Raw genomic sequence first — 27,268 nt, 5'->3', positions numbered from 1 at the left:
CCGTAGAGGAGTGAATGGGGGGTGGGACAAGGCTAAGTTTCGCGGGTGGGGTGAGGATGATGTCACCAAGCCCTGCCCCCATGACAGGCAGCCACATTAATTCACGGGTCTGTGTATGGGGGAGGGGCTAAAATGAAGTGAAATTATGCGATTCATGTCATTTTAGCCCCGCCCCCTCCCCGCGGACCCACAAAATTTGGCATTTTATGCTGCGGGGAAGGGGGGAGCATTGGCTGTGGCGATAATGTGGGAGACTTTCCCACCTGCCAGGGGGGGGGGGGGGGGCCGGAAGGGGACCCGATTTGCGGGACCCACCCAGCCATTCTGGGAGGGTAGGCAGGTATGGTTAGATTAGTATATTAGCCATGGGGTGTTCTAAGTCTCAGTCCCTAAATTTATAAGCACAAATGTATCACCGCTATAAGAAGCGGATAAGCGCTACAGTATACTCAAGCCTCCTGAGGAAGCCGCTGATGCTGACACAAGGCAGAGACCAGGGCCGGTGCAAGGCACCGGAGCGCCCCAGGCGAGGGGGGTGGGGCGCCCCGGTGCCTACGGGGGGGGGGGGGGGTACCTGCGGCGCTGTGTGATCTGGCGGCGGGGTCCCTGCAGTGATGCGCGCTATCCGGCAGCCAGGCGGCGCGGGATGCGCTGATGGGTTTGAAAACTCGCCGCATGCTGATTGGCTGAATCTCAGCCAATCAGCATGCGGAATGTTTTCAAACCCAGCAGCGCTTCCCGCGCCGCCGCCTGGCTGCCGGATAGCGCGCATCACTGCAGGGACCCCGCCGCCAGATCACACAGTGCCGCAGGTACCCGGCACGGACACCCCTGCAGCCTCCATGCGAGAGGCGAGGGGAGAAGTGCCGCCCTCCAGTGGCTGGCGCCCTAGGCAAATGCCTAGATTTGCCTAGTGGTGGCGCCGGCCCTGGCGGAGACATGGGCTTCCTCACACTTCCCCTGCTGTGCGAGATCCAACCGGTTCCCTCCCAGCATCCCCGCCAGTCCAGTGATGGAGATAATTCCGGCTACACCACTTCCTCCCTCCCCGCAGTTGTTCGCCGTCAGCCTCTAGTGCCCTCCTCTGTCCTACATAGATAAATATAAATGTATATATCTCAGTCAGGTAGGTAATATGGCAGGTTGTCCTGGGTGGACAAATTTCAGTAGTTTAGGAAATCATATCTGCCCCCAAACTCAAAAACATTGCTGCGTCCCTGCATATATATCTCTCATATTACACCATACTTTTCCCCCAGGATTCCAGCATTGCATTTGTGACAAGGAATCACATAGACTGGATAGCCGTAAATTCTTGTTCTTTATTTGTAGCAGGTAGACAGCATACAAGGTAACAGAATGGCAATTCCTCACTTACAGTATATCAGGTTTCACAGTAAGAATACACTCCAGAAAACACCTAACGTAATTCCCACGTTCCCCACCTATCACCCAGCCTCTTTTAGGCATTGGGAGACATGACCATGTGCTCTGGACAAACATATAAGAGGTAGAAACAGGTGATGTTAATCAGCAGAGTGTGATTCACAATACAGTTTAAAAAAAAACCTGGACTGGATCTCTCTGGCCCTGCAGCTGCTGCTGTTCGTCATCCAGGACTGGTTCTTCCACATTACCTTCATATGCTGTCCCTGCCACACAGTAAACTAAGTGCCATGTCGGGAAGCCTTTTGCATTTCTCTGACCATGTTTGACCTTTTTGTGTGTCTCTGCCTTCTTTTTTTCATTTTAACGAGAAGCCACACTTGGACTGGCAATGAAAGTAATATGACGTTGCAGTGAGCCTAAATACTGGGCCCAGGGCTGTGTCTGCAGTTTACGCTGCCTGACATGTGAGTGAGCACAAGTTATCATTTCTAACACTAAGGAAGCAAGAACAGCACATGCTGATTACTCATCTGCTCGGCCTCCCCTGTCACTGTGCCAGTCACCAGTCTCCCTCAGCCAGTGGGTAACACAGGGTTGCCGACTTTATAATTCTTCTCTCCGGGAGAAGAGTTCCAGCAGCCGCTCAGGGGGAGGGGCTTAAGTGTGCCATCACTAAGCCCCGCCCCCATGATGGCAAACTGCCGAATTCACGGATCTCCGTGGAGGGGGCGGGGATAAAATGACGCAATTGTGTCATTTTAGCTCCGCCTCCTCCTCTGAGACCCGAGGATTGCAGCATTTTAATGCTGCGATCCGGGGCGCAGGGGGGGTCCCCCCTGAATCCGGGAGGGTTGCCCACCCTTCCGGGGGCCGGGAGGGGGGCCCGATTTTCGGGAGACTCCCGGCCATTCCGGGAGAGTCGGCAACCCTGGGGTAACTTGAAACATATCTGCCAGCCCCAGACTACCAATAGTTTAAAAAAGGACATAGGGGGATATTCAGAGCTGATCGCAAAGCCACTTTTTTCTCAAATGGACAAATTAAAACCATGCTGCACTGCAGGTGGGGCAGATGTAACATGTGCAGAGAGAGTTAGATTTGTGTTCAAACTGAAATCTAAATTGCAGTAGTGTCATACACTATTGCGACATCTCCTAAGGGAGAGGTCACAGCCGATCACATACGATATATCGTGTGTGGTCCTTTTGCATACAATATATCGCAGGCGTTCCCATTCCCCACTGCCGGGAGACTGCACATGCAGCACGTCCGATCTCCAACTGGGATGCGCACATGGTCACGGATCAGATATCAAACACATGCCATGTGGCCACTTTTCACCTGATCCAAATCTAACTCTCTCTTCACATGTTTCATCTGCCCCACCTGCAGTGCAGCATGGTTTTGCCCATTTGAGAGAAAAGCAGCTTTGTGATCAGGTCTAAATAACCCCTATAGCTCTTTCTAGTACTTAGCAACATAGGGGTGGATTTATTAAGCTCGGTGAAGTGGTTTTTATCACCGGCCAATCAGCTCCTACCTGTCATTTTTCAAACCAAGCCTGCAACTTCAGCGTTAGGAGCTGATTGGCCGGTAAAAAAAACCAGACACCTTATCACTTCACCGAGCTTTAATAAATCTGCCCCATAGTAATTAATGCTGGTGTCTAACTGCAACTAAAACAGTGGGGGTATATTGAAGATGTAGGGGCAACCAATCAGATACTATCTATTATCTTCTAGAAGGTGCTAAATGAATAAGAAGTCAATTCTGATTGGTTGCCCATAGCAACATCCCATGTGAAATAGAACACCCATCTTGGTAAATAACCCCCAGTGTATCTAATGTTATACTATTATTATGAACCAACCAATCATCTTTGTTCTGCTAGATAAATGACAGACGTTGATCGGTTGCTCCAAGCAACTTCTCCACTTTGACCAGACATACTAAGCCTTGAAAAGTGATAAAATAGAGAGAGATAACAGGCTGTGTTTGAAGAAAGACAGGAGCTGATTTGTTGGTACTTCATCACTCTCTACTTTATCACTTTGCAAGGCTAAGTACATCTCACCCTATGGCCCAGATGTTTCAAGCTTCAAAAAGTGATAAAGTGGAGTGTGATAAACAGCCAGCCAATCAGCTTCTACCTGTCATGTTACAGGCTGGGTTTGGAAAATGACAGGTAGAAGCTGATTGGCTGGTTGTTTATCGCTCTCCATTTTATCACTTTTTGAAGCTTGAAACATCTGGCCCTTAATCTCTTCCAAGGCTTGATACATCTCCCCCACAAAGAGAAAGAATAAATCTACTAAAGCTTATAAAATTGGAAAGATATGATGTTGCCCGTAGCAACCAAACAGATTCTGTCTATCATTTCTGTCTTGCAACCTAGACTCTGGTTGGTTGCTATGGGTAACATCACCTCCGTTTTAGAAGCTGTAGTAAATTAACCCCTAAGTCCCAGCTCTGTGTGTGTAGCAGAACCCAGGATTGAGACGTTAGTTACATGGGGGTAAGAATCTGTTTTATTACACTGCAGATCCCAAACACTAACAATGAGACTGTAACCCCACCCCCCACACCTCCTCAATATGACGGGCATATGTTACGCACTCATTGTGGTTCCGTGAGTATTTACTTGCTCGAATATTCTGTTTTTTTTTCCAGCCAGTCTGCCAGATTTCCAGCAGGCGTCTCTCTAGGTTACTGGTTCCCAGTTAGAAGTGGATATACCAGTTTTGTGAAGCATACTGTACGGACGAGCCCTCCCCTCTCTCAGAGCATATAAAGCATCTCTCATCCCCTGCCAAACCCTGCACCGAGAAAGTCTTCCAGGCACCAACCATGGCTCTTGTACCGGCTCCAGGCTACCAACCTGCCTATAACCCCGTGAGTACCCACCTAACCAGCTGCTGTGTGTCGCTGTATCTCTGCCTGTCCTCCTGCACTTCATGTAGCTGCAATGCATTTGGCATTATCGCCCCCCTCTTAGTTTATGAGGCATTGACAGGATAGGTCAGATGCCCCCTTTGATAAACCTGTCAATTCCCCCAAATGTGCCTTAAAATTTGCATGAGACTGTAACTTCTGCAGTATGAGTCTTTAGGGTTGAGGTGGTCTGTCCCACCCACGACCCACCGTTCTGTTGCCAGCTATTTTTGGGTGTGTCCCTCACTCCGATCCTGAGACTCAGACACATAGCTGAGATGTTACGACTAGTTTGACAAACAAAAAAAAAAAAAGTTCACATCTAGGACAGACATTTTTATTTTTGAAATAAATGAACCACTTTGTGCCGACACTGCGACTTCTCCACAACTATTTCACGGAAGACGTCACAGTACAAAGGGCTGTGCCACTACACATAATGCTACTGGATCTTTATCTAATTTATCTAATTCTGTACGATCATTTCTAAAAAATATGGCTGGGTAAGGGTCTCTTCTTCTGTGCAGCCTATTCTCAGTCTGGGGAGAGGGCAGAACCAGGTGGCACAGTGTATTGTTTTGGAGTGGCATGGAGTTATCTGGGAGATGCGCCATGGCACAGCCTCGCCCAGCCACATAATATTTACCGTAAGCAATAACAGATTATTAACACTCCTCTGGGCCTAGAGTTGGGCACCCGCATAGACTAGTATGCAGCATGTGTAATTCTGGTGAAGCTTCACTATGATAGATGTGGCCTTACCACGCGTGGTACGAGATATAGGTTATTGTGGCATAGTAAGGCATAGGCAAGAAGACAGGGGTGTCGTTCACAATGGCTCGTTCATTCATAGGGGTGGAAGGCTCTCAGATACCCCCGTGACACATGTCACCACCACCAGGAATACCGGGGTGCTGTGCCATCTTATTATCACCCCATAATAACCAATGCTAACTATCCAATCCTTAACACAGCCGTCATGGTTCCCATTAGGGATGGCCATTGGTGGCTTATCCATCAAATGGTCACTATCGATTGTAATATTGATGGCTACCATCGATGGTATAAAACCATCTGTTAGAGAACCATTCATGGTTTCACCCAATGACGGTCATCCCCGCTTTACTATAGAGTGGGCTGCGGGCCAATCAGTGACTGGGGGTGGAGCTAGTCTCCTTTTTCCGGGTCACTGAAGAGGGTGGGGGGGGGGAATTAACTATTTGTTTGGTCCTTACCATCAATGGCAGGAAACCACCTGATTGTCCCCCATCGATGGACAAATTATTCAACATCGGCCATAGACCATCGATGATTTTGAAACTTAAGTGGTCATTGGCCATTACTAGTTCCCATCCATTTTGATTGTTGTTTCTTGAAGAACTTTGTGAACATCTGTTTTGATTAAATAGTCTCAAGAATTTTGTTGCTATATTACCATTTTTAGTTTGTTTTCACAAAGCCATTGGCAGCTTTGGGAAAACTGATGCCAAAAGCTTTCTGCTAGCAGAGGATTGTTAACTCTCTCTCTCTCTCTCTCTCTGTGTTTATTATAAATAATAATTTCTTATCGCAGATATTTGCAGCAATAAGTAATTAAGTACCACTGAGCACTGAGATGTTTTTTTGATCCCATCCAGGTACAGCCTGTCCGTCCCTGTGATGTGTAAAGTGATTGCATTAACCATAGGTTTTTAAACTCGATCCTCAGGCCCCCAAGCAGTTCATGTTTTGCAGGTCTCCTCAAAGAGGGGGTTATTTTGGTTCACTCCTTCTGACAAATTCCTTCTTAGATGGACAAAACCATGTGCACTGCAGGGGGGCAGATGTAACATATGCAGAGAGAATTATATTTGGGTGAGTTATTTTTTTTCTGTGCAGGGAAAATACTGACTGCTTTATTTTTACACTGCAATGTAGATCTCACTTTGAAGCAAAACCCCACCCAAATCTAATTCTCTCTGCACAAGTTACATCTGCCCCACCTGTAGTGCACATGGTTTTGTCCATTTGAGAAGAAATTTGCCAGAAGGAGTGAACCAGAATAACCACCAGAATCACAAGTGAAATAATTAGCTCCACATTTTAGATCTTTCAAGATATGTCAGTGAGTAATAAGCACACCTGTACGCCTGCAAGCTAACCTGGGAAACGTGAACTATTTTGGGTCCTGACTCCTAAGGACAGACTAAGAGATTCACTTGCAAGGCTAGGTGTGGGCCCCACTCTCTGTCAGGGCCAGAGGCAGAACTCTGGGAGGCAACGGAGTCATCTGCCACCGGGCTCCTGCTCCTAAGGGGGCACTTCTGCAAGTTTAAATCCATTAATAGAAAGCCATCTATATCGCTTCTGTGGTTGAGTCCTGAAATACATGTGTTCTCTCACTCTATCTCCATATATAGATATATATTTCATAACAGACATATATATTATATAAAGTTGTGTGTGTGTGGGTGGGGAGGGGGCACAACTATATATCTTGCCTCCGGGGCAACTGGGACGAACTTACGCCACTGGTCAGGGCCCAGGACTGCAGACCCTGCAGACCCTCCGTGATGGAGACCCTGACCACTGGCATTAACCTTAACTTTCCGGGGGCTGTCGTGTTGACCGCGCTTTAAAACTGTTCATTGCCCAATGCATTTTGTGATCTGTAACCTACAGTATAGGCTACAAGGATTAATGCCCTCTTCAGATGACTTCAGCTACCAGGACAAAGCTCTTGAACGTAAATTAATTTTAAAAAGCAGCATTCATTAAGTAGGTTTCTATTGGGGCGGCTTTTGCAGTGGAAACCGAGGAACCACAGCAGATATCTCCGGTAGGGGTGTTTTAGGGTGATATCCTGCAAATATGTTTGATACATTGGCCCTTATGGACTTACAATAATATACAAATGCAGCAAGATCCTTAAATATATATTTTATTAATAAAAATTTATTTATTTATAAAGTGACAACATTTCCTTTAGCGCTTACGGATATAATAAAATATATCCTGCCAGCAGTTGTGAATTGCCAAACACATTTTAGGAGTAGCTTCGTGCATCTATAGCTCTATACATCATGGCCCTTATTCTGGTTCACTCGCAAAGGCAAAATGCTTCTCAAATGGACAAAACCATGTGCACTGCAGGTGGGGCAGATGTTACTTGTGCAGAGAGAATTAGATTTGGGTGGCGTTTTACTTCAAAGTGAGATCTATATTGCAGTGTAGAAATAAAGCAGTCAGTATTTAGCCTGCACAGAAACAAAATAACTCACCCAAATCTAAATCTCTCTGCACATGTTACATCTGCCCCATCTGCAGTGCAAAATGTTTTGTCCATTTGAGAAGGACTTTGCCTTTGCGAGTGAACCAGAATAAGGGCCCCCGACCTAAAAGTCTTTAGTACATACCCTCTAGTACAGTAGCCCGGATGGGTGCCCATTTGCTGGTGAACCAACTGATCCTGGTTGATTCGGTCCCCCGCGTGTTCACACAGGGGACCGATGGTGAAGTACTGCGCATGCAGGGCTTCTGTGCGGGTGCATTCGCCTACCTGCACAGTCAGCAGATTGCACGGGTGGGGGGGGGGGGGGAGCAGAATGGGGGCGATGGTAGCGCTGGGACATGGGAATGGCTAGTATTTCATAGGCATCCCCGTACAATCGCTGGGTGTTCCTATGCAAATGTGGCCGTGATGCAGTGTGTCGAAGAGGGGTGGCTGATGTCACATGACGTCCCGAAGCCCTCGAATATAAGTCAGTCTCCACTGACTTGCGAGCCCAGGAGAACTGATTCAATGGTCGCTGATCATGGAATGATTTCTCCTGCTGCGGGCACATGTGAGGGGACAGGCAGGTCGGGCAATTTGGGACTTGGTAAGCTACAATCTTCGCAGGTAACCAAGTTAACCAGAATCAGGCCCTTAATGCAAATAATTACAGCGATTTCCATGCAACTGCCAACAGAACCTGAAGACTGTGCATGAGGAATAGCATTGATGAGTCTCAGCCTCTTTCAGTATGTTCTAGATACACGAGGAAGAAGGGATGGTCAGGGTGTGTCAGCACCGATCCCGCGCTTTGTGTTGGGAAATCCTGTTGTAATCAGTGAAGAGGAAAGAACACACCATTATACTTTCCAGATCTGTGGTGCGGAGGAGTCTCCATTGCGAATAAAGGGCCAAATTCTGAGCTAATGATAGATAACCATGCTGCACTGCAGATGGGGGAGATGTAACGTGTGCAGAGAGATTTAGTGGTGGGATGAGCTATTGATGTTTCCGTTACCAGCAGGGTAGTGTTCCGAGCTGCATCCTGCCACGCAGCAATGGTTCTCTCTGCCACCATTGGGCGGTTTACTCCTTTCTCTCCCCGGGGGATTTATGTCTCTTGCATACTTGCCTACAGCACATACTTCTGCAACTGGGCAGCCCAATACTCAGTGCCGGCTGTCGGAGGTTGTGATTGTGTTGTCCTGAGGGTGGACGGAAAGTAACTATCAGTCGCTGAGTTGGGAGTACTGTCAGCAGATGTGAAGTGTGTGTGGGGGGGGGGGGGGGGGAGGTGGGGGGGGGGGGTGTTGGATGGGAGTGGTGCTAACAGTGGATGTGATGTCTGCGGAGGGGGTGGTTTGGTCACAGGCCCTAGGCCCTTTGGCACTGGTATGTAAACCCAATTATTTATTTATTTATTTATTAACAGTTTCTTATATAGCGCAGCATATTCCGTTGCGCTTTACAATAGCAGACAGTGAAACAACAAAACTGGGTATTTACAGACAGTCAAAATGTAGGAGGGCCCTGCTCGCAAGCTTACAATCTATAGGGATGGAAAAGATGTCTCTGCACCAGTGGACCTTCTGCCTCTGCCATATGCAAGTGCAATGCCCAGTTGTACGGCTGATGGTCCACCAGTAGTACGGAGACTCACACTGTAGCCGTTTGGCATCTGAATAGGACACCTCTCACTTGATGCATTAGCCACAACCCCTGTACCCGAGTCCCAGCAGCCATACATGATGAAGAGCATAATATATTGTGTAGGGGACCTATTTATCAATATTGCCTTATTGCACATGGGGCCTGATTCTGGTTCTTTTGCTAAATTCTCTCTCCATGCTGCACTGCAGGCGGGGCAGATGTCCCATGTGCAGAGATTTGGTTAGATTTGGGTGTTATTTTGTTTCTGTGAAGGGTAAATACTGTCTGCTTTATTTTTACACTGCAATATACTGTAGATATCAGTTTGAAGTACACACCCCAACCAAATCTAACTCTCTCTGCACAAGTTACATCTGCCCCACCTGCAGGGCACATGGTTTTGTCCATTAGAGAGAGAATTTGCTTTTGCAAGGGAACGTAATTCAGGCCCTTGGCTCCATGTTGCAGAGATAGAGAATTCTTTTCTGTCCAATGCATTAGTAACCTGGCAGGGGCCCTGCACACATCTGCACTGTACACGAAGCCTGGAATCTGCAGAATTTCTAGTTCTAGGCAAGACTGGAGTCTGATTGGTTGCCATGGGCAACATCCCATCTTCAATAGAAGATTGGTTGGCTTCCAAGTGTTAATAGCATAGGGTTGATGTATCAAGCACACATATCAGAAATGGACCAATGAAGCTGCCCATAGCAACCAATCAAATTATAATTATCATATAATTCAATGTACCTATTAAATGCTACGTGAAAGCTGATTGGTTGCTATGTGCAACTTCTGCTTGATGCAATACCCCATACGGTTGTATCTATTCTCCTGCTATTCTACTGGATCTGGCCTCCCACATGTATCATGTCAGTTGGAGAAGCTGGTAGTCTGAGCAGTCTCCTCTTCCTAAAGCTGGGTACACAGTAAACAGTGGTTCCAAAACTTTGTCCCCCAGGACCCTATCAGGAGAGGGACCTGATTTTCTGGAGCCTCCCAGCCAGCACCACACCTCCTACTGCACGCAGCGCCACACCTCCTTCTGCAGGCAGCGCCACACCTCCAAATGCAAGCAGCGCCACACCTCTTACTGCACGCAGCACTACACCTCCTACTGCACGCAGTGCTAAACCTCCTACTGCATGCAGCGCCACACCTCCTACTGCATGCAGCACTACACCTCCTACTGCACGCAGTGCTACACTGCCTACTGAACGCAGCACTACACCTCCTACTACACACAGCTTACACCTCCTACTGCAAGCAGCGCCACACCTCCTACTGCACGCAGCACCACACCTCCTACAGCACACAGCGCAACACCTCCTACTGCACACAGCGCTACACCTCCTACTGTGCGCAGCACTAAACCTCCTAGTGTGCGCAGCGCTATACCTCCTACTGCACGCAGCGCTACAACTCTTACTGCACGCAGCTCTACACCTCCTACTGCACGCAGCACTAAACCTCCTACGGCACGCTGCACTACACCTCCTACTGCACGCAGCGCAATACCTCCTACTGCACGCAGCGCTTCACCTCCTAATTATTATTATTATAATTTTATTTCTAAGGCGCCACAAGTGTTTCGCAGCGCCGTACAAAGGAACAATACAGGGAGACAAAGCTTGGCATAACATTGAATAAATAACAAAAATAAAGTACAAATAAAGAGCGCCACAGTTCAATACACATTACAGCTTTTATATAAGTAGTAAGGATTCAATCAACATACAACTAGAGCATGGGTCCTCAAACTGCGGCCCTCCAGATGTTGTGAAACTACAAATCCCAGCATGCCTTGCCACAGTTTTGCTATAAGGGAGTGTTAAAACGGTGGCAAGGCATGCTGGGATTTGTAGTTTCACAACATCTGGAGAGCCGCAGTTTGAGGACCCATGAACTAGAGGCTTGAGGCCAATGATGGAGATGGGTATGCAGACGCTGAGTGTTTGAGTATAGGAGAGCTGTGAGTGACATGTGAAGAGAAGTGGCTTTGACAACAGGAGGGAAGAGGGCCCACGCAGCACTACACCTCCTACTGCACGCAGTGCTACACCTCCTACTGCACGCAGCCCTACACCTCCTACTGTAAGCAGCGCTTCACCTACTACTGCACGCAGCACTACACCTCCTACTGCACGCAGCTCTACACCTCCTAATGCACGCAGCACTACACCTCATAATGCACGCAGCACTACACCTCCTACTGCACGCAGCACTACACCTCCTACTGCACCCAGCGCTACACCTCCTACTGTACACAGCGATACACCTCCTACTGCACGCAGTACTACACCTCCTACTGCACGCAGCACTACACCTCCTACTGCACGCTGCGCTACACCTCCTACTGCAAGCAGCGCTTCACCTACTACTGCACGCATCGCTACACCACCTACTGCATGCAGCGCTACACCACCTACTGCACGCATGGCTGCACCGCTTACTGCACGCAGCACTGCACCTCCTACTGCACGCAGCGCTGCACCTCCTACTGCACGCAGCGCTACACCTCCTACTGCACGCAGCGCTGCACCTCCTACTGCGCGCAGCGCTGCACCTCCTACTGCAAGCAGCGCTTCACCTACTACTGCACGCATCGCTACACCACCTACTGCATGCAGCGCTACACCGCCTACTGCACGCATGGCTGCACCGCTTACTGCACGCAGCGCTGCACCTCCTACTGCACGCAGCGCTGCACCTCCTACTGCACGCAGCGCTACACCTCCTACTGCACGCAGCGCTACACCTCCTACTGCACGCAGCGCTGCACCTCCTACTGCACGCAGCGATACACCTCCTACTGCACCCAACGCTACACCTCCTACTGCGCGCAGCGCTAAAGCTGCTACTGCATGCAGTGCTACACCTCCTACTGCACAAATCGCTCCTACTGCGCACAGCGCTACACCTCCTACTGTGTGCAGCGGTAAACCTCCTACTGCACGCAGCGCTACACCTCCTACTGCATGCAGCGCTACACCTCCTACTGCGCGCAGCGCTACACCTCCTACTGCGCGCAGCGCTACACCTCCTACTGCACGCAGCTCTACAGCTCATTTTTGTGGGCATGTCCATGAAACAGACCCCAGCAAATGCCCCCTGCCTGTCACTCATTGTGAGCGTCTCGGCGAATAAAAGCATAGCCGTAGCTAGGGCTTGCACATACGCATTGGCGACAATACGCGTGTACAAAGCAAAAACATCGGGGACAGTGACAAATTCGGATCTGTACGAACAGGTCTGAATCGGCCCCATAGTGAAAGCTGAACAGTGCCCCAACTTTCTGCACTCAGGGTGATCAAAACAGGATCCTCCCGGGTGTGGCAGCTTCCCAAGCATAAGCCTGACACATCGCCAATATCAATTATCAGCTTCCCCGTCATTATCCCTCTAAGCTGCGCTTAGTCCACGCAGGATATGAGGCCGGTCTGCTCTAGATGTTCCCTGCTGGCTATATCTGATTAATCATTACATATCTCACAGCGCTTTACAGAGCATCAGTCCCTGCCCCAGTGCAGCTTACAATCCATATTCCCTGCCACATGTACACACATACAGTACATACACTAGCATAGGCGAATCTAGAATTATGGTAATGGGTGGTCCCAGATCCAGACACAACAGTAGGGGGACCTTTGCGCGGCGCAGCCACGCGGCAAAAAAGGGCGTGGCCTCATGGGAAGGAGGCATGGCATCACAAAAAGGGGTGTGGTAATACACTTTAGACCATACACAGTAATGCCCATTACACATTTTAGCAAACTCCGTAATACCCATTACACATAAAGCCACACGCCCGAATGCCAATTACACATTGTGCCACACATCATGATGCCCATTACATACTATATAACAAACCGTAATGCCCATTACATATTTGCCACTAAGTGCTGCTTACCTACGTGCTCATTGCTAAGGGGTTCTTGCTTGATGGCACCATAGTACCCATTACACATGATGCCGCACACCATATTACCCATTACACATGATGCCACACACCATAGTACCCATTACACATGATGCCGCACGCCATAGTACCCATTACACATGATGCCGCACACCATAGTACCCATTACACATGATGCCGCACACCATAGTACCCATTACACATGATGCCGCGCACCATAGTACCCATTACACATGATGCCGCACACCATAGTACCCATTACACATGATGCCGCACACCATAGTACCCATTACGCATGATGTTGGACACATAATGTCCCTTACACATGATGCTGCACACACAATGTCCCTTACACATGATGCTGCACACATAATGCCCCTTACACATGATGCTGTACACCGTAATGCCCCTTACACATTAAGCCACCCATTATGCGTAATGCCCCCACATACTGCCACTTGTAGCGTCCCTTAAGCAATGCCCCCAAAAGTGCCACTTACTGTAAATTTTTATATGAGCCTTCGCTGCTGCTGCAGGGAGAGATGGAGAGCGGTGCAGCTGCTTCTATGGGGAGAGGAGCAGAGCGCAGCGCAGAGCACGCTCCCACTCCCCTCCTGGTGTCCCCTCTAGCCGAGTGGACATTTGAAATATTGTGCGCGCTGTTGTTGTGCGTGACGTCGGGGGAGCACGCCGGGCGCCGGCACCACATGATTAAAGGGGGGGGGGCTGAGGTGAAAGCGGGGAGAAGAATTGGAGCGGAAGCTGCAGGGGTGACAGTCATTGACAGCTGGGCAGAGAGCAGGGGGCTGCCCGGCTGTATTCAGAGCACTACAGGTCACGGCTATTTGAAATAATACCCCTTTCACAACAGAAAATGCAGGGATTTACCCGGGAATATGGTCCCAGGATCATGCAGGGACATTCCCAGGCTGACCCCTTATAGCCTAGTCCCTGCATTTTCTGGTTTGAGGGGGAGAGAAAACCACTCCCCTCTCCCTACCCACCTTTAACCAACCAGCTATATCTTCGGAACCAACTGACCCCTTTACATGGGACCAGTATCATATTGAAGAACTTTTGAGTTGGCTTCGAATGATTTTGGTCCCGTGAAACTGGGCTGTTTGGTTCCAGAGAAATCTGCCCTCAAAGAACATAAACAGTCATGAAATTACATTTAAGAAATGAAAAAAATGGTTTAACCTCAATATCCCTGGAACCAATTAACCCATATGGATCCAGATTGGTATCAGATTGAAGGCCTAGCGATTTGGGTTAGACTGAGATGCACCTCGAGCTTCAGTGATGCCGAAGGGGGAACTGGCAGCTGTTGAACTGGGTGGGGGTCGGAATTAGCGGGTCCCATGTTATCCTATAGGGAAAACGTTCCAGCTTTGCCTGGCAGTATCTCCGGTTCCCAGGGGGCTAGCGACACGGGGCTGGTTGGTGCACCCCCGGACCACCCCCTAGATTCACCTATGTACACTAGTGTTAGCCAAAGTACTTGGAGAGAACTCACCCAATCACAGGGAGAGCATATAAACTCCACACAGATAGTACATACTTGCCTACTTTTTATTTCTCCTCTCCGGGATCGGGAAAAGCCCATAGAGGAGACCAGATAGCAGCATGTCAGGAGGCGGAAATAGGCGGATGTCACTGAGCCCCGCCCCCATGGCAGGCAAAGGAGGAAATTTGCGGATCCGCGGATTGGTGGAGTGGTTAAAATTATGCGATTTGTGTAATTTTAGCCCCACCCTTCATGGTAGACCCGCGCAAATCAGTATCTTTCCAAGCAAAGATTGTGGTGCGGGAGACTAGCCCACTAGCCAGGAGGGGGACCTGATTTTCGGAGGCTCCCAGCCATTCCGGGAGGGTAGGCAAGCCTGAGATAGGACCTGGGGGAGGGGGGGCACTCAAAGCCTAGACCTCAGTGCTGTGCGGTAGCAATGATGCAGAACATGCACATTAATGCATATACAAGAGTATCAGAGTGCTGTTCTGTATCAGTTCCCAGTTATGGGCACCCTTCCCAGCCCCATATCTGAGTCACATGCAGGGAGATAGAGCAAACATACACACAGAGCATATGATGTAGCTTGTTGTTTACATGAATTCATCAGTTTTATTGCAGAGTTAAGGAACACGAAGAGGGCCCTGGGTTTTGTGGCCGATGTCGAATACTTTTGCCATCGATGTGGGAGTACCAGATGGTTTCCCTACATCGATGGCAAGGGAAAAGCGATGTTTCCGTTGTTTTTTTTTGTTCAAGGTGCCGGGACACGGAGCATAGCCCCGCCCCCAACTCCCGGAAGTCCCGTCCCCGTGTTCTGATTGGCCCACGGGCCATTCAGTCAAATATAATGGATGACCATCGATAGCTAAAACTATCGATGGTTATCCATCAAATAGTTTGCCACTATCGATGGCTGGGTGCAAAATTGCCATTGATGGCAAACATCGTTGGCGTCTGCACCGATGGCCATCCCTACTTAAAACATTACCAACAAGGCAGTGCATCTGAAGAACTATCTCTGATGCAGTACCACTTGCTACCAGAAGGTGTCAGTACAGAACCAAATTAGTCTTCCTGTGCTTATGTAATAAGGTACGTAGTAGATAGTAAAGTATTTCAAGGTAAAATACAGTAATGTATACAAATGATTCATCTAGGAATAGTGTAATATGACAGGTTCCTTGTTTGGGATATTGCTAAAGTAAAATCTCATCTGCCATTCTAACAACCCTCCTGATTTTTCCCATTACCCTGCAAGTCCGTAAATGGATCACTGATGTGCGTACTGATTCACAAACCACTCGCCATCGAATGATTTTTCCAGTGTGCCTAATCTGGGCTGTAACTTCGTCCCTTCCACAACTCCGCAGGGCCGGCTCTACCATTAGGCAGCTTTAGGCAGCTGCCTAGGGTGCCAAGATCTGGGGGGCGCCACCAAGTCTGTGATGTCTATGAGGATCCTTGTTGTACTTAATGCAAATGGCAGCTGTGGAACTTCTAACACCTCACTTCCATACTTTCCCTTGAGGCATACTTCCCTGCTGCCCCCTCCTCCTTGCACTCTGTTGTGGGTGGCAAAGGTAGGCCTCCAGGGAAAGCAAGGGACTTGCCCACCTTCCCTGAGGGCTGGGAGGACCACCTGATTTTTGGGAGCCTCCATGCCATTCTGGAATTTTAGGCAAGTATGCCTTAAGGCAGAGGTTCCCAAACTTTTTTTTAGTCACGGCACCCTGAAGCATCAGAATTATTTCACGGCACCCCTAGGCTAAAGGTTTATCATAGAGAAAGTTAGAAACAAATATTAAGTTAAATAAATTGTGTTTATATCCCATCCTTAGGATCAGTGATGTGGTAATGGACAGGTTTTACTTCTGTTTGTGCACAGTTTGACTATTATATTGGACATAAATAACATAAATTGGTCCTGGACCACCAACCCAGGGCACCCCTGCAAGTCTTCCAAGGCACCCCAGGGTGCCACGGCACACAGTTTGGGAACCACTGCCTTAAGGGGTTGGAAATTGGGTATTGGTGGCAGTATGGGTGTGTAAACACCCATACTGAGGGGGGGGGGGGGCGGGGGGGGAGTACGTTGAAGTTTTGCCTAGGGTGCTGAGAAGCCTTACACCGGCCCTGGAGACAGGCTAATCGAGGCCGGAGCTGATGACATACACGCTCCCCTAAAATGCCTAAGCACACCTGCGTTTTCTCAGGCTGGAGATTGTATAATTTGCTGGAGATCATATAATAGGGTGAAATGTAATAGGATGAGATATTCAGAAAGTGAGAGATTTGGTAAGAAATCTCTAGTTTTTTTTAAAGCGGCAATCATTTTCACTGCAACACGTTTGCTTTTGCAGTGTAAATGATTGCCGCTTTAAAAAATCTGGAGATTTCTTACCAAATCTCTCACTTTCTGAATCTCTCATCCAATTAAATTTCCCCCAGAATCTTTGTAAAATCCCGATGTATGCAAAACTTTACTATTAGTAGTAGTTGTATTTCTCTCTGTACTAAAATCTTACAGCAAGGTCCATAATCTCAATAATGTACATTAAAGTTACTAACAAAACACATGTAAAATATTCAGAGAAACATTTGTATCAAAAACAATGACATTGTTTGGCTAAATAACACCAAGTTGTCAGGTGACCAGGATGTCTCACACCTAGGGATATACAGAACATATAATCCCAATAGCTACACTAATCCGAGGATAACTGTGGCTGGGAAGCAGAAGCCCCAAGCACAATCCGAGATGAGACAGCGATAAGTCACCAAGGAATGGCTAAATCTACGGGTGTAAATAATGCAGATTAAACGTCACAGATTACAGGGTAATGTTAGGCCAATGATACTGATAGACCCTACACATGGGGCGATTCAAGGCATTTTCTAAGTGATCTCACTGGGCATTCCCCTGGGAACGCAGGCGGACTGATGAATGCCAGGGGCGGGGGCGGCTAACGTCAGCGCCCGCTCGCAATTTGGTGGACTCCGACGGAAATAAAAGTCAGTCTTCCAAAGGGGAGAGAAAACATTCGATGGCAGCGGCAAAGCACCGCTGCTTAGCCTTCTCTTCAGTAATAAGTTTCTAAGGAGGAAAGGAATCAATTGCAGGCAAAGGGTGAATATTGCCATTGCCAGGGCCAGCAAATGCTTTGCGCTATGGGGCTGCAAACACTTCTGTGCGGGATTGGGCAACTGTAAAGCAAGGCTGTTGCTGCACCGATGCAGACTGTCCCTATATGTGGGAATGTTCTAGGTTCTTCTATTGAGCAGATGGCTTGTGTAGAAAGGAGATTGTTGTTAGTTTAAAACAAAACCCCCATCTATAAAGGTATCGATGTTCTCCCAGAGAACCAGTTACACCTGAGGTAAAGTATGTTCATATTTCCGCTGATTCTTGGTCTAACCAACCAGGAGTAACCAGCTCAGCCAGTTGAGGTCCGTTCAGTGAATAATAGAAATGTGTCACACACATATTTGTGATGCCAATCAGTAACCCTTTCTTTATCCATTGCAGCCTATCCCTTACACTACCATGATAGCTGGTGGTCTGCGTCCAGGAATGGCTGTGTGTATCCAGGCCACTACTCCCAGTAACTGTAATAGGTACAGTATTCAGTCATCCAATTTTATATCTGATATAAACTGAAGTGCATGCCCTTTTACTTATACTTCTTTTCTTAACTGTTCCTGCCACTTATACACAACAAAGGCGGCCATTTTGTGAACTGAGGCAATATTCATGGTAATGCAGGATATGAGGAAACGCTGTGCCTTGGTGATGGGCTCTAGTAGCTAGTGGACAGGCTGGATGCTCATGAATGATGCCTGTATGTAGGTGATGGGTACAGTTACCACCCATTATTTACCCATAATCCTCCATATCAATAAGCTTAAGCTTCTAACCCAGAAGTTCCCAAACTCTGTCTTCGAGGTACCCCATTGGTCCAGGTTATAAGTAATTCATGGCCCAGCACAGATGGGTAAATCAAACTGCTGATGTACTAATTAAGTCACTTGTGGCCAAGCATGGATATTCATCTAATTAGCTACTAACTGTCATTTTCTAAACTGTACTATATAAATGATAACTAAAAGCTGGTGGTCTTTATGGGAAACGTCTCCACTTTATCTCTCTCCAAGGTTTGACACATTACCCCTTTAATTTGGTGTTCCTCTACACCTCCGTTTCACAGGTATGCTGTCAACTTTGCAACCGGTGAGGATGAGGGTGCAAACATCGCCTTACACATGAATGCCCGGTACGACGGCCGCGACCGCGTCGTGTTTAACTCGAGGCAAGATGGGACTTGGGGAGATGAGGAGATGAAGAAGGAGATGCCCTTTAAGTTAGGAAAAGTCTTTGTGATTCTATTCGAGGTCACTCGGAACAACTACCTGGTAAGATGGACACTGGCATCACATTCATATTGTTATTACTCAACGATAAAGGGGGAGATGTATCAAAGCTTGGAGAGAGATAAAGTACTCACCATTCAGCTCCTAACTACCACGTCACAGGCAATGAGTTAGGAGCTGCTTGGTTGGTACTTTGTGTATCTAAATGTTAGCGCAGTACAAGCTTTGATACATCCCCCTCCACAACAATGTCTGTAAAGCAGGAATGTCCAAACTATGGCCCTGCAGCTGTTGTGAAACTACAGGTCCCATCATGCCTTGCCACAGTTTTGCTATTAGGGAATGCTAAAACTGTGGCAAGGCATGGTGGGATGTGTAGTTTCACAACAGCTAGGGGGCCACAGTTTGGACATGCCTGCTGTAAAGGCATTGCCACCAGTGATTGCTTGTTATTAGTTCTGTACTAGATGCATGCCTGGGATCACTATGTACATGCAAACTTCTCTGGATGTATGAAGGCTCATTGTGAGGGCGGGATGTATAATATACATCGCCACCCTTCGCTGCCCACCCGCCGCGATGCCAGCACATATGTACTAACATATGCGGCTGGCATCGCTGTGCGGTAACGGAGACCCCCCATGATACCTGTACTCCTCCCTGCCGCCTCCTGCTGCCTACATGCCGGGGACAGCTAAGCAGGCTGTCCCCGGCGCCTCCTCCCCCCCCCCCCCCCTGCAGCCAGAAGGACATCCGGCTGCGTTGCTAGGGGGAGGAGGGGCTTACCTTCAGGGGTCCAGGAGGACCTGCAAGAAGGTAAGCCCAAGGGAGGGGGAAAGGGAGGGTCGGCTTTGCGGCAAGGCGGCGGGCAGCTAAAAGAAGCCCATAGGCTGGCGAAATCGGTGTGGGCGGGTAATAGTACAAATGAAAATGTGGTAAAACGGGGGTTTCATTTTGATACATCTCGCCTTGAGGTAGAAGCGGTATCGGCACCATTTTCTGCGAAGATACCACTTCTCCATGTATGAAGGCTAAATAGCAGCGTGGCTTTGCCATTATCGCCACTGTTGTCCACAAGGTAGCACGCCGATATGCGGGACAATGTATGAATGTTCAGCAGTGCAGACACCTGCAGCTATCGATATCGACTGTTACAGGTGTCGTTGCTTATAAACCTCAGCAGGGACAGCGCTGTCTCTGGCAGCAGCATTTCCCGGCTCCGGGCTGCACAGGAGATCTCAATGGAGTAGCGAGATCTCATGCATGCCCAATGGAGCCGCCCAGGAGCGGAGACACAATGCATCATCACCAGGCTAATGCGCTGTGCGCTCTAGCACTGATCGCCAGTGCGGCTTCCCGCTTCGCCTCAGTAAAGAGATAATGCAGTATCTAATCTATTGAGAACAGTATCCAATATCTAGCTTGGCAATCAATAGGTCGATACCAAAAGGTTGACATGCATCACAAGAAAAAGGTCGAGATGGAAAAGGTGGACACATGAAAAGGTTGACATGAGTTTTTCTTTATTTTTCAGGGACATTTTTATACTTTACCATCAGCGTGGACTCTGATTGGGTAGGGAGTGGTACATAAAATGGGGGTCATATGTCCAGGTGTCGACATTGGCTGTGAAAAAAAATCATGTCAACATTTTCATGTGTCCACTTTTTGCTTGTGTTGACCTTTTGTCAATGTCAACATTTTGCTGTCGACTAATTACTGTCGACCTAGACATTGGGGGTGGTTCTGCTTGGTTTGCAAAAGCAAACTCCTTCTTTAATCTTTAAACCCATGCTGCACTGCAGGTGGGGCAGATGTAACATGTGCAGAGAGAGTTACATTTAGGTGAGTTATTTTGTTTCTGTGCAGGGTAAATATTGGCTGCTTTATTTTTACACTGCAGTTTAGATTTCAGTTTGAACACAACCCACCCAAATGTAACTCTCTCTGCACATGTTACATCTGCCCCACCTGCAGCACAGCATGTTTTTTTGTCCATTATAAAAGGCGTTAGCTTTTGCAAACCAACCAGAATCAGGTCCATTGTCTGTGTGCTATACCATACCCCTTGAGGACATTTCTTTCCCCTGTAAAGTGGGCATCCAAAATATATATTGGATCAGGGGTAGCCAGCCTTTGGTGTTGGGGCAACAAGGTGGTACATGGCTAGCAAGTGGTGGGTGGCACCTATATATATGAATGTTCTCAGTTTTAAAGTGAGCAAAAGAAAACATACAGATCACTAGAATGTTCACAGCAGACCAGAATATTTCAGCAGGTGATGGTTGTTCTACTGATAGGCAGCAAGGGATGTCCAGTGATGTGTTCACTATTAATGGTTGCCATTGATGGTGAAACTGTCAGTGGCCAATCACAGCCTGGGGGCGGGGCTTCATGGGGGCAGGGGGAAATGTGTCTCAGCCTCCTTGGAAAATAAATAAATTAATTTATTTATTTTGTGCAATCGTTGGAGGGAAACCATCTGGCAAACCCAATCAACATTGGTCATAGATCTTCGATGATTGTGAATAATCGATGGTCGATGGCCATCCCTAGAGGCAGCATCTAGTCCATGTAAGAGAAGGCAGTGCAGTTTAGGATAAAGCAGGAATATGAGGCTACTGGAAGTTTGTGGGGTGATCAATCACACCTAAATATGGAATACAGTATAAATCCGACATGTGTCATGTATTGCCAGCCCCAGCTATGCGCTGTATTGCTGTTATTACACTGCACCGTTACCACTTCTGTAGCGCTCTTAGCTCACCCTGTTACATGTCTGTCGCACTGACCAGGTGTCTGCAAACGGAGATCGCTTCTACGAGTTTGCTCACCGGATCCCTCTGGAACATGTGCAGTGGCTGCAAGTGACTGGGGATATTATCGTCCAATCACTCAGCATCATTGGCTGCGGAATGCCTACAAAGGGGGTAAGTGGCCAGGAGTGTTAGCCATATGGCTACGATGGCGATGCCCTAAGCACTTAGCTAAACCTACATATGCATATTGTATATTTCAAAGCCTTGGGGGTCAATTTACTATGTTGCCCATAGCAACCAATCAATCAGATTCTATATCTTAATTTCTAGGGTGCAATAGAAAAATGGTAGACAGAATCCAATTGGTTGCTATTGGCAACATCACCTCTTTTCATTTTAGAAACTTTAGCATACCTCCCAACTGTCCCGATTTTCTCGGGACCACTCCTGTTTTTTTTGCGGGACGGACAAACGTCCTGCCGGGGGCCATCAGTTTCCCACGGGGAACTGACTCATATCTATTCCCACAGACAGAGGGGCGGGGGTAGGGTGACCAACTCATCCCTTTAATGCGGGACACATATTAATTACACAGGTTCTGTGGCTGGCTTTCACCTGGTTTTAAACTGCCACACCTCAAGACTCCATTTCACCTGGTTGTAAACTGCCACAGAACCTGTGTAAATAATATGTTTCCCGGATTAAAGGGATGAGTTGGTCAACCTAGGCGGGGGGCATGTCCAGCAGCTCATAGAGGAGCAGGCCATGCCCCCACAGCAGCAAAATGGGGTGTGGCCTAATGGGAATGATGAGATTTGTAGGCCATGCTCCTCCTGCCGCTAGACCATGCCCCAAAATTTTGTGTGTATGCCTAAAAAGTGATCAAATGGAGAATGCTATAGTAACAGCCAATCAGCTCCTATCTGTCGTGTTACAGGCTGTGTTTGAAAGATGACAGTGATGAGCTGACTGGTTGTTGGTTTAAGACTCTCCGTTTTTTTTCTCTTTTCAAGGCTTAGTACCATCGTGCCCATAATGTTTTATATCTTCTGTGCTCACAACGGAATTCAACAAACTTTAAGAAACACATAGATATAGCAATCAAGACCCATAACTCATCTCATGTGTAGTTGGTAATTCTCTATAAACTAGTTACCAGCCCATCAAAATGACAGAACATGTAATGGTAACGTAGGCGGCTGAACAGAGCAGCACAAGAATTCCCCTTAGCCTTTTATTATATAGGATAACTGAGCACAACCCAAGTGTTACTGTCACTGATCCATAACCATGTTTTTGTTCCAACCAGCCAGATCCGAAGATAAATCTGCGTGTGTATGGCCACCTTTAAACGTTAGCCAGTGCAAATAACCTTATTTTCATTATTAACGACCGCAACGTAGAATCCTTGTATATTCCATGTCAATGTAATTGTCACTATAATATTCATATCATGCTTCTAGCAGATATCACTATAATTGTCATGTATGTATTGCAGAGCCTGATGATGTCAGCAGCGCAGGCGCAGCTGGTGGTTAGTATGATCCGCTGATCGTGATTGGTTGGTAAGCAGTAATTGTTTCCACAGATCTCATGCTGTCTCTCTTTGTTATATAGCCTATGCTGGGACCACCTGCTCTGAACCCAGTAAGTACCCAGCAAGCACGGATCATCTGATACCCAACAGCACAATACAATGCTCACCACTGAACAACTGTGTTACTCCTTCTAGGTAGTTCCGTTCAAAGCAAGTATCAGAGGCGGGATGGTGCCAAGACGTACGGTGGTTTTGAAAGGCCTTGTAAAATCTAGTGCCAAAACGTGAGGCGCAGTGCTCTGCAACGGTTTTCTGTTTTTCTTATTTATTTATCTATTATGACTTGGGCTTGGGGCATACTTGGTATAATGGTTAAAAAATGAGCGCTATGCATGTAATAGTGAGGTATAAAAACAATAAGACTAAAAATGAGCGACACCTGTAAAATCAAAATTATTACTCAACTGTTTGTGAGTAATTTTGGTGCTGAATTGGCTGGAAGTGACTGACCCTGGCTGTCCCTACCATTGTTTGTGGCTGCGATACTTGTAGCTGCTGGGTCCATCTCTCCTGCTGCGCCTCTTCCACTGGTGATGCCATTCGCAACCGTGCAGAGGGGAGGGATTTCAATCTGGCTGGGAGGCGGCAAACTGATCGCTGCGCTATTTAAAACTGCCCCAGCCCCACCCTTACCCAGGGACATAAAGTATAACGCATCTTGCAATCACACATTTGTACAGCTTTTTAAATGATGTTTACTATACAATATTGTTACAGTGAAATTATATAAAATAATATACAGTATTTTACAGTAAAATTAGTGAAAGCTCAAAAAATATAAATATCTTAAATGTATATTAACTGATTGATGCTCTTTCTCCAGTTTTGCTATCAATTTTAAGGTTGGATACAGCAATGAAGTCGCTTTTCATTTGAACCCTCGTCTTAACAAATCTACAGTGGTCAGGAACAGTTTTATAAATGGGGTCTGGGGAGACGAGGAAAAGGATTTGGCCAAAAATCCCTTCAAGCAAGGGGAGTACTTTGAGGTAGGTTACTGGACAAGTTAATAAAGACCAGAGGCAATTACTGTAAAACTATCTGGACTAATGGGTGTATCTATAAGCAGGGGTTATGGGGGGGGGGCGCCTATAATGGTAGGGGGAACTAGTGCTCCCTCCATCACTGTCCTGCACAATAATGCCAACAAAAACGTCTTTCCCATCAGCTTTATTTTCTGGCACACCGTATGTGATTTCAAGCTGTCACAAGGTATTATTGCGGTGGGCAATATGTGTAAGGGGCAGTGCTACTGGGGGCATTGTGTATAAGCAATGCTACTGTGTTGCATACATATATATGGAGTGTAGCATAACATGAAAAAGGGGCACTATTGAGTGTCATAATGTGAGTAAGGGGCACTACATGTGGTGTAATGTGAATGGGACTGCGCTACTGTGTGAAATAATTTAAATTGGGGGTACAAATGTATGACCACTGTCCCTTTATAAAGAATGGGAGGTAGGGCATAAACTCATAGTTTGCAGGGGGTGCCAAAAACCCTGGCACTGGCCCAGGTTTGCCTTATGGATGGGGGGAAGTCGATGGAAGGGGAAATGAATTCCACCACCTCTCCATAACCACTTTAAGCCCTGTCATAAGTATTGCAGTCTGTGTGGCAGTGGCGTATTTATAATGGATGTAGTATGTGGGGTGCTTATGGGCCCACACCACAAATGCTGCACCCATTTTTTTTAGAACTTGTCCCTCCGGGCCCTGCAATGCAGACAGCAGCACTGATTACATGACAGTGCTTTTGGGTATCGCCTTTGGGTGGCGATACCCTATAGAAGCCTATGGGCTTCTATCGCTGTCCGCCGCAGCCTCCCTACCCTCCCTCCCTCCCTCCCCGGCTTCCGTGCTGCTCCTCTTCCCCCAGCGCATGTCACAGCCAGCCGGGGATGTCCTTCCGGCTGCAGGGGGGAGAAGGAGACGCCGCATAGCCAAGGAGGTGACGGAGACCCCGCGAACCACATTACAGGTATCACGGGGGCCTTCCTCACCACACCGCAATGCCAGCTGCATATGTTAGTACATATGCGCTGGCATCGCAGGTGAGAAATATGCAGTTTTTTTTAAAGTGGCAATTGTTTACACATGAAAATCAAACTGGTTTTGCAGTGTAAATGATTGCCGCTTTAAAAAAACTGGAGATTTATTACCAAATCTCTCACTTTCTGAATCTCTCATCCTATTAAATCTCACCCCTGGTCTATTTTTTTTTTTTTGCCATTTTTAGTAACGTTTTCCGGAAATCTCATTTCATTAAATGTTGTATACTCTGTTACGAGTTGTATACTCTGGGCGGGGGAAACATCTGGATGCAAATTTTTAGTGCAATTTGCATCTCATTAAGTTGGCGATTTTGGGAAAACGGGCAAATTCTGTTTTTGTTTTTTTTTTTACAAAAAATTGCCATGAACCAAAAATTGCATCCCATTAAATGTCACCCAAAGCTTCTACAATAACTGCTGGTTGTCTTCCAGATCTCTGTCCGTGCTGGAGAGAAGCATTTCAAGGTCTTTATAAATGGAAGTCACAGCTTTAACTTTAATAATCGCTTGCCCAACTTGCAGAACGTGGACTGCTTGGAGGTGGAAGGAGATGTGAAACTCATTTTTGTATTCATCTGATTGTCTCTTCTCGCACAAGTCTCTGTCTAACCGATCCCTATGAGCAAGCTCATTATCTCCAGCAGTTATTAATACTGACATACCATTATATAAAGTTGTTTCTATAAAGTTCATACATAAACCCAACCAAGTAAATCTGAATTTGCTTTATTCTTCCACTAAACTGCAGAACTGCAACACATCAGTTCAGGCGTGGGTTCTTGTCCTGGTGTCACCGTCAGTCACACCTGGGATTGTATGTATGCAGTAAGGAAGGGAGCAGGGGCTGGTATGGGCAAGAATATATGGGTGTTCCCTGTTAGGGCACGTTCACCAGGGCCGGTGTAAGCCCCCCGCCCGCCCAAGGCAAAGCCCCCCGTGCCGCCCGGCGGACGATACTGCGGGGTGCGGGGGGGGGGGTTGGCGGGTGCGTTACGGCACGGAGGCGGGAGTGTGTGCGGGCGAGAGTGGGGGGGTGTTGGTTCGGCAGGGGCGTTACGGCACGGGGGGGGGGATGTGTGCGGGCGATACTGCCGCACTGAAATCCCCCCCAGCGGGGAGCAGGAAGCGGGCTGCGCGGAGGGGGCAGCGTTAATTAACGGGTGGAATGGGGGTCGGGAAGGGGAGAGGGAGGAGGATGACATACTCACCTGCTCCCTGCTCCCTCTCTATGGTACCTCGGCGGTTCAGTACCGCCCTCCAGTGGCCGGCGCCCTAGGCAAATGCCTAGTCCTGCCTAGTGGTGGCGCCGGCCCTGACGTTCACCCTGCAGCATGTGGCACTAATGGGTGGGGCCTTTTTCACAAATCTTCAGCAGGTGCCAGCGTAAACTGCTAGAGTTTGTAATGAAGCCACAGTTGTAGGCTGAAGGTTGGTCAGATGGATCTTTTGCTGAATATACCCACTGGATTTTCTTTATGCAATGCGGCAAAATATCTGTCCTTCAGGCAATCACAGGACCATCTTAAAAGCATTCTATTCCCTGGGCAAAGCAATGCACTGGGGCCCGACACACCCATTCACGGGAACCAATCAAAGAAAATCAGAACATGCCCCTCCTCCGTCTTTCACACATGCTTCCATACAGGGAATGGCTGTTAGCACTATGATTGGTAAATAGCTTCAGCGATCCACCAATCAGCATGCTGACTAGTGGTGCCCACCACACAACCTTGTTCTTCAAAGGCCTCTAGAATTATTGGCCCTGGGAAGCTGCCCATTGAGCCTGTAATGAAGATGGCCATGGACTGATCTCAATGCCTGTACACAGTGATGGG

At 47.7% G+C, this 27,268-nt stretch overlaps 1 protein-coding gene across 2 annotated transcripts; it reads left to right on the top strand.

Annotated features, from left to right (window-relative positions):
- The first annotated feature begins 1,775 nt into the window (after positions 1-1,775).
- LOC146036110 (galectin-4-like) lies at positions 1,776-26,138 on the top strand. Of its 2 annotated transcripts, XM_083159930.1 has the most exons (10): positions 1,776-1,853; positions 4,060-4,281; positions 18,182-18,270; positions 18,861-19,065; positions 21,819-21,953; positions 23,281-23,316; positions 23,400-23,429; positions 23,515-23,603; positions 24,203-24,368; positions 25,866-26,138. In XM_083159930.1, exons 2-10 carry the CDS (start codon positions 4,237-4,239, stop codon positions 26,010-26,012), a joined length of 942 nt encoding a protein of 313 aa, XP_083016056.1. In that variant the 5' UTR covers positions 1,776-1,853; positions 4,060-4,236; the 3' UTR covers positions 26,013-26,138. The 2 variants fall into 2 exon arrangements, with proteins under 2 accessions (XP_083016056.1, XP_083016057.1); XM_083159931.1 differs by lacking the exon at positions 1,776-1,853 and having other exon boundaries at positions 4,035-4,281.
- Positions 26,139-27,268: the final 1,130 nt, after the last annotated feature.

The sequence above is a fragment of the Crinia signifera genome, chromosome 9 (assembly GCF_055691185.1).
Source record: "Crinia signifera chromosome 9, ASM5569118v1, whole genome shotgun sequence".
Lineage (NCBI taxonomy): Eukaryota > Metazoa > Chordata > Amphibia > Anura > Myobatrachidae > Crinia > Crinia signifera.
This window is presented reverse-complemented; position numbering and strand designations above follow the sequence as displayed.